The sequence below is a fragment of the Miscanthus floridulus genome, chromosome 3 (genome assembly GCF_019320115.1).
Source record: "Miscanthus floridulus cultivar M001 chromosome 3, ASM1932011v1, whole genome shotgun sequence".
NCBI lineage: Eukaryota > Viridiplantae > Streptophyta > Magnoliopsida > Poales > Poaceae > Miscanthus > Miscanthus floridulus.
Genome location: NC_089582.1, coordinates 50,781,706 through 50,790,054, shown reverse-complemented (window position 1 = coordinate 50,790,054; position 8,349 = coordinate 50,781,706). Strand labels below are relative to the sequence as shown.

The 8,349-nt window shown below is 41.9% G+C and overlaps 1 protein-coding gene across 1 annotated transcript; it reads left to right on the top strand.

Moving 5' to 3' along the window:
• The first annotated feature begins 1,550 nt into the window (after nt 1-1,550).
• On the top strand, nt 1,551-6,434 carry LOC136541638 (PGR5-like protein 1A, chloroplastic). Its single transcript, XM_066533628.1, has 10 exons — nt 1,551-2,011; nt 2,129-2,225; nt 2,361-2,461; nt 3,138-3,194; nt 4,296-4,372; nt 4,544-4,595; nt 5,524-5,634; nt 5,712-5,809; nt 5,898-5,982; nt 6,164-6,434. The coding sequence occupies exons 1-9, from the start codon at nt 1,676-1,678 to the stop codon at nt 5,965-5,967; spliced, it is 999 nt and encodes a 332-aa protein (XP_066389725.1). The 5' UTR covers nt 1,551-1,675; the 3' UTR covers nt 5,968-5,982; nt 6,164-6,434.
• The last annotated feature ends 1,915 nt before the right edge of the window (nt 6,435-8,349 follow it).

Sequence of the window (8,349 nt, the reverse complement as noted above, 5' to 3'; positions counted from 1 at the left end):
AATGAGGTGAGACGACGAGTGGGCAGGTGGGTGGCTTTTATGGCGTACGGTCGCGTTGGTAAGGCTACTGATTCCATAACAAGGTGAATGGACCCTAGGTTGGTCAACAAACCAAACACAGCCCAGGTTGGCTCCACTGGGCTAGCCTGGACCTAATGCACCCAACCAAACAACATCTCAGCTCAACCAGGCCAGGTACAGCAACCCAACCAAACAAGCCCATGTTGGCTAGAAAGAGGTAGCCCCATACTAGCCAAGCTCTATTTCTAGCCAGGCCACAATTTAGCCAAACAACCAAACACACCCATATTGCTTTTCCTTTGCTATATCGATCTCTCAAACTTGTGTTAGTTCCTCGTACCGCCACAATATCAATAGAAAGGTAAAATTGTGAAGACAGATCTACCAAATCGTATTACAGATGAATTTATGAATGATTATGACATTTGCTTGGTGGAACAAGAATTTTTTGATGCAATCCCAAATGATGTTGTGATAGTTGGCTTCCAGAATATGAATGACCGCACTCGTAGAGTGAATTTATAAGATGTAAGCACTGCTGTAAAGAATTTATTTTGTCTTATTATGATATTGCTAATTTTGTCGCTCCATATGAATGCTTGACTTGTGCAATATGATGTTATCATTAATATTTACTCCCTCCGTCCCATATCAATGCACTTTTAGAATTTAAAATTTATCCCCAAATAAACGCATCTCTAGGTATAAGACAACCTAACTCTAGTTATCTTTTTCTACTTTCTCTCTTTTTCAAAGTGCAATGATAACATCTTTATAGCGGTATATATGTAATTTATCGCTAGCCGTGATCTCTTCACCAAAGACATACTTCCTCCATCCCAATAGAAAAGCCGTTATGGGATGCGTGCAGGTCAAACTTTTTCAACCGTGACTGAGTTTGTAGAAAATACGTGCAATATTTATATCTTCAAATAAATTTATTATGAAAGTATATTCAACGATCTATTTATTGATATTAATTATGTAGTATAAATATTAATATTCTTCCATATATAATTGGTCAAAGTTATAAAAAAGTTGACTTCTCTGTAAGCAATAATGATTTCTATTGTAAGACAGACGGAGTATATCTATGTTGTGTATAGACCATCGCCTTAGATTACTAGATGTTTTTTTTAAACTGATTACCAGATGTTTTGGTCATATTAGTTTGTGCCGACTACTGACCCGGTAACAATTTATTCTAGATTCTCCATTGATTTTTTTTGCACACGTCCATACAGACAGGGACTTATACACACTAGCCGCTAGCTAGCTACGACAGCAAGCGTTTTGTACGTGGCGGAGGCGTCGCCGTCGCACCCGTTGGGATGGGCCGGCCGGACGGAGACGGGATGGAGACCCAAGTGGATGTCAGCGAAGGCTTTGTTCCCATCGTTCGTTGCACGCAATTCGAGTTCGGTTGACGGCGGCGAAGGTTTTATTTCCGTTACCAAGTGTCTGGACCTGGACCACGCATCTCCGATTCGCTCCACCGCTTTATCCCTTCGCATGCATTTCGGACCCTCCGCGCCACACACAGCTAAAAAGTATCTCCCGCGCGCGGGCGCCACCCTCCTCCTCTCGCCCTCCGTCTCGCCGGCAAGCCAGCTAGCAGGTATCCCGCCCCCGCCGATCCGCCGCGCGCGCCGCCATGGCCTCCGACGCGCGGCTCTCCCTACCGTGCCGCCTGCCCTCGCCCCTCCCTCCGCCGGTGCTGCGCCGGTTGCCCCGTGCCGCCGCCGCGGCGTCCACCTCCCCGCGGTGCCGCGTCGGGGCAGCGGCGGCAGCCGTGCCCGCGCGCGCCCGCGCCCTCGGCCGGTGCCGGCCTCGCGCCTCCGAGGGCGAGGCTCAGGGCCCGGTAGTGCAGCAGCAGGAGGTGGACAACGAGGTGGTGGACAGCAACGTGCTCCCCTACTGCAGCATCGACCGCAAGCAGAAGAAGAAGACCATCGGGGAGATGGAGCAGGAGTTTCTCCAGGCGCTGCAGGCACGTGCGCCTTGCGCGTACCCATTTTTTATCCTGTTGATTGATACCTGCTGGTAAAAAGTCGAATTAGTACAGCATCTTAGTTGCTGTTGTTCATGGTGTTATTGGTATATATAGGCCTTCTATTACGACCAGAAGGCGATCATGTCCAACGAGGAGTTCGATAACCTCAAGGAGGAGCTCATGTGGGAAGGAAGCAGCGTTGTGATGCTAAGTAAGTTCGATGTTGGTGGGATAACAGTGAGACAGATGCCAGGGCATTCAGCATTTTTTGTTTGTCTCGAGCGCGCAGAAATGATTTGCTCATGCCAATTCCTAATCAATGTTCGTTTGCTTTTGCCTTGGTTAGGCGCAGATGAGCAAAAGCTTTTGGAAGCCTCCATGGCATATGTCTCTGGCAACCCCATCATGACGGATGAAGAATTCGATGAATTAAAGTTGAGACTAAAGGTTTGTTCTTGTTATCCTGTGAATCTTTTGCTAGTGCGATGATGGTGTGATATGCTATCTGAAAAGCTGAAGCGATTCTGTGCAATTCTTAGTCCCTACCAACCAATTTTCCTCCTTTAATTTACTTACCAAGGATAGTTGATGTTAATCTATCTCTATTTCTCAAGTTTGTGACTAGAACAACTAGAAAGCAAGCAGAGAAAAATATCTTATGGAGAAAAAGTCATTTGGAGCTGTGAAAACTCCACCAAAGGCCATCTTTAGATGTTTGGAAAAACTCTACAGAAAAAATAACATACATATAGAGGCAGGGGTAATGCACAATAAGCATGTAAGCTCTAAGATCAAACTTGGTTCTCTTTCTGAGTTATGAAAAGGGAAAACATTTGTTTTGTTTACTTGTCAATTTGATATCCCACAAGCGAAGTTGGGTTTGTGCATCACCAGCTTCTTTGCATCTGTGATTATGAGTTCTTTTTTAGGTTGATGAGAGGGAATAGCGTGGTATAGAAAATGAGGCGCTAATAATATAGCAAGTCATTACCAACTTAAAGTAACATAAGTAGCAGCATTAAGAAAATAGCCTATTACTAAAAATCCCCAATGATTGCACAAAAGCACATAAAGCATTATTCTTAATCTGCAATTATTTTCCTTGATAATTTCTCCTCTCTAGAAAGAAGGAAGCGACATTGTACAGGAAGGTCCAAGATGCAGCCTACGGAGTCGAAAGGTATGTACTGCCTCCATGATTTTTTACCTCTACTTGTTCACTTATAAGTCTTTATTTTCTAAAAAATAATCATTCAATTTACTATCCTTGTCATTTATTCTTCATGACAACACACATTGGAAAGAAAGGCATAGTTTATTTCCTTACTATCAGAAGATTAGGACCTTGTTGGTCCCTCGCCTGCCCTGGACAGGTAATTAGTAAGCTTACCAGCACACTCACTCACTATGTCTAGAGGTAGAAGAAGATATTGAGAACAGCTCACACACACACAGCACAAGCCCAGCGCTGGCCAAAAACTCTACTTCTGGATGTGGCAAACTGAACTGAGTTTTTACATTATCTTTGGATGGAATATATACAACTCTAGTTGTACTTCTACCAGGTACATGGTTGTTGGTGAGTATACCAACTACCTACTCCTAAGGTACATAGTTGTTGGTGAGTACACCAACTACCTACTCCTAAGGTACAAGGCTTAGCTCAACCATCTCTACACTACATGGCTGAAGTAAGCCATTTCTACCTACTGCCTCACTGCTGCTACAACAGCAGTGAGTGGTCAGCCGAGCCGACCAGTTCCATCTCCTAAACCAGGAGAGGACAGCTGTGCTGACCAGTCAAGAGAGAGATGGGAGCAACATATTATGTCTAACAGACCTTTCATTAGCTTGCCACCGAACTTTTCACAATATGTTGTTTATGCTTCCTTCAGTGATCAAAAGCCTGACAGTGTTCAGCCTCTATACCATGTGAAGTGTAACTGAACATTATTAGTGGGTTAAATCTTGAATAATGCTTTATTTATATTTATTTATACAATTTTTTATATTTAGTTTTCTAATGTAATGGGTGAAATCTTCTGTGATATTAAGTCCCCACCTTGAAATCAAAGATGAGAAACATTATCTTGTAGGTCTCTTGTATCAACTACCAAGTAAACAGACCAGGAAATTTAATAAAACAGTATCACACAGCCAAGTCAGATGAGTTTACACTATAGTTAGGATTAGACGTGACTTTCCCATTTTCACTGATTTTGCTAAGTAACGTGAGTTGGTCAATTCGAAGAATCCTGACCTTCTATGGAATTTTGTGCAGGTCTACAGTGACTTGACTGTTGACTACTTCAAGATGTTGCTGCTAAATGTTCCAGCAGCTGTGGTAGCTCTGACACTGTGAGTGTTACATGGAAATTCTAGCATGAAAGGAATAAAAAGAGATTGCTAAAATTCTCCTGATTTTAAATGGTCATGTTACACCGCAGCCCAATATAGCTATTGTTTTAGGAGGGATACTATCTTCATTAACAACTCTAAGATGTCTAATGCACGTTTTCTTCTTGACAGATTCTTCTTCTTGGATGATTTGACGGGATTTGAAATCACATTTCTTCTTGAGGTAAAGTATTGGCAAATTGAAGTCTTACTATATGTTATTGTTTTTGTTTAGGGCTTTAGGCTTCTGGACAAAAATTAAGAAATTCTATAATAGTACTTCACTATCCTTGATAATTTCTTGTAGTATACTGAAAGTTGTTTCTCATGAGCTGGAAGCCTGGAAGTTGAAAATTGGGGGTTCCATTGTGGATGATTCTAGTGGTGCTGTAGTGGGTGTGGGCTGCTGCAGTGCTGCTAAATTTACCACGGCCGTCTGACTATTAAGTTAACCCTTTTGGAGATGTAATAACATGTCACCTCAGGCTAGTGGAAATTCATTTTCTTATATTAAAAAGTTCCCTCCTATGACATCATATTTTTCCTGCATAAAGTGAGCAGCTTGGCCTTAGCTCTGAACAAAGTTTTTTTTCCCAAACCGGTCCAAACTGTTCAAACATTCATGCTAGGCAATCAGACCGGCCGACGAAGCAATGTGCACGCAACCAATTTATTCCACTTGTTTTTACCACTGATTATTTTTTCTTTGCATCAAGAAATTGATAGATTGAAGTTAAGAAGGAATAGAAATAATTCAACAAAGATAATGCAGTTATTTCCTGGTTAGTTGTTTCTGAGACCAACTTATTACAGATTAGACTTTTATGACGCAATATTACAGATCAGACTTGTATTTGAGAGTTCTGATAAAAATTAACGGCGGTCGTCTTTTCATTCTAGACCATGGCAAGCATGTAACTTACAGTGTGTGCGTGTGCGTGTGGATGTGTTTTACTTCTAAATTCTTCTCCCTAATGCAATGATGAGCGACATCCTTCTTGTCATGAATGCCACACTTGAAATAACTTTTTTATACTGTAGGTTCTTTAGTTGGTGTTTGTGCCAGCCAAGAAATTTAACTTTTTGTAACTGCATTTTTCTTATTTATGCAGTTGCCAGAGCCTTTCAGTTTCATCTTCACATGGTTTGCTGCACTGCCTTTAATATTTTGGGTAGCACAGGCAATCACTAATGTCATAGTGAAAGACTTTCTGATTTTGAAGGTATTTTTCCTTTTTATTGTTCATACATTATTGCGTGGTTAACTGGAGCGCACATAGATGATTATTCTTTTTTCCAGGGCCCATGTCCAAACTGTGGGACTGAAAATCTTTCCTTCTTCGGGACCATATTATCAGTGTCTAGCGGTGGTTCAAAAAACAGTGTAAAATGTACAAGGTATGCCTTCCATTATTAATATCAGATTCTGTAGGCATTCGGGCTTATTATATGCTGAGCAGCATTTATCGCTGTGCTTGTTCATCAGTTGTGGCACTACGTTGGAGTACGACTCTGCATCCCGATTGATTACACTCCCAGAACCGGCTGAGGCATAAGTAATGGTGGTTTAGGTGAGTCATTATCCTACGAGCCTGCAACCATCAATATAATGGTAGATTTCATAGTTGTGGTTACTTATTTATGAATCAAACCACAGTGGGCTAAACAACTAAAGAGTTTAGGAAAGCATGTAAGATATAGATAGGACATACATTTTATGTTACAGAGTTCTAACTGCATGGATATTCCTAGATTTCGCTAGCAGGGAAGACGGCCCGCAGATTCCTGATCGACAGTACGAAGCAAGACCGTCCTTGAATCGGGTGACAATCATGTCGTGATGTATGTTTGCTATGCGAGTCTATGTATATCTTTAAACAAGTTTAGACATCTGTATTATATAGATTTAACGAAATCGATATATGTATATATGTGCATAGAGTGTACAAAGAAAAACTAGCTATGTTCCATTTTGTATGAACTATCTTGGCATATGCATAGCTGTCTGAAGAACTTGACGTTCTGTTCGATGTTCAGTAAAAGAATTAGTAAACCAGGTACCATCGTAAAAATATAACTAGACTAAAGTAGAGGATTAGGGGAGGAGAGGTCTCCCCTTTATTTGAGGGGTAGGAGGTTATGATTTAAGGGATTGAGAGAAAAAATTATGATTGGGGTTGGGTTTGGGGAACTTTTGCAGCTATAAGATCTCCAAACAACAGTTTTTTCTCATTTGGGGTTAGGAAAGGGGGCTGCTGGAGATGCTTAGACTATCTGTCACTGAAAGCTGATATAGCGACACATGATCAGTCGCTAAAAAGTTATAGCGATAAACTTGTGCAGTCGGTGTAAGTGCTGTCACTAAAAGTCTTTAGCGAAGAGAGAACTTTTACCGACTAATCATCTATTACCATGTGAATATTTATAGCAACAAGCAACCCACCACTATTCTTTAGTGATAGATAATCTGTTATCAAACATTCACTAACAGATCAAACCCAGATTCAAGCTTAATCCCAAAAAAAACACTCTATGGATTGATAGCGACTAACCGTTCAACCAGGCAATATAAATATACAAAAAATAAATATGATTAAAAAAATATTTACACATATCAAACCCATATTCAAGCTTAATATAGTGTCCACATGTCACACGAAGGTGCACAAACACACATATATCGCATCCAATCCGTTTTGTACACCATATGTTTGTGTACATCATCCAGCAAAGTTAAGCACTAAATGAATTACATGAATGCACATCTCAATATGTAATACTAGTAGTTTGTGTTTCACGTGCTAAGATTTGTGCACGCAATCATTTCTAGGAACTCAAAAACTAAAAAGCATTGACTTGCCAAAACTAGAGCACATCCATCATGTTGTGTGGAGAATCTTTTTCCAGAAACTCATGCCAAAGACCGGTGCCCAACACTTCCTGAAAAATATAACAACCATGTAATCAAGCAAGTGTAGACAAGCTATGTAAAGATGATGTACAATATATGAGTTTGTACTCAGCCCAGTGTAGATAACCATTTTTTTAGAAACTTAAGCCCAATTATTGGGTTTTTGTTTGTCTACGTCAAATTATGTTAGATTTTAACAAAATTCATAGGAGAAAATATCAATATTTAGGATACCAAATTAGTTTTGTTAGATCATTTTTAAATAAATTTTCACAATATGCTGCTTCCTTTCAAAAAGGATGTAATTCTAAAATATAGTGTTACGTTAAAGTAGGTTAGGTTTGACCAGATTTAAATAAAAAAATCCTAATATTTATCGTATTAAATAGGTATCATTAGATTTGTTATGAAACATATTTTTTCGCTATTGCCCTATCATGGACATCCGTTTTGCGTCGGTCAGCCCGGACGCAGCTAGCTGGGCTGCAGACCGGCCCACAAGCCTGCTGCCCTCATCGGCATACACGATTTCTCTAAAAAAAATATAAAAAAAGAAACAGCGACATCTTATCTTTCTCATTCGCATCGGCTCCACCACACCGCCCGCCCCTCGGTCGCGTATGTGCGAGCTCTGCTAGCGCCTGCGTCCACACGAGCGCCGCCGCCGTCCGCATAAGTATGAGCGTCGAGCGCCGCTGCTAGCCGCGTATGCACGAGCTCCACCGGCCACGCTGCGCCGCCCGCCCGTGGTGAGGGAGACTGCTGCCACCTCCACCACGGGGCCCGAACGCTTGGTCGGCGACCAGGAAGACCTCCGTCTTCTGAGCTCGCTGTGGCCGGGTGTGGAGCTCGCCCGCGTGCAGCTCACGGCAGCCCGGGCGAAGCCCACCCACGCACATCTCACGTCCGCCTACCCAGTTCACCGTGGTCAGGGCGGAACTTGCCCGCGTGCAGCCTGCAACGGCCAGAATAAAACTCCACACGCCGATGAGGATCCATTCTCCCAAACAGCAAGTAGATGTTTGCG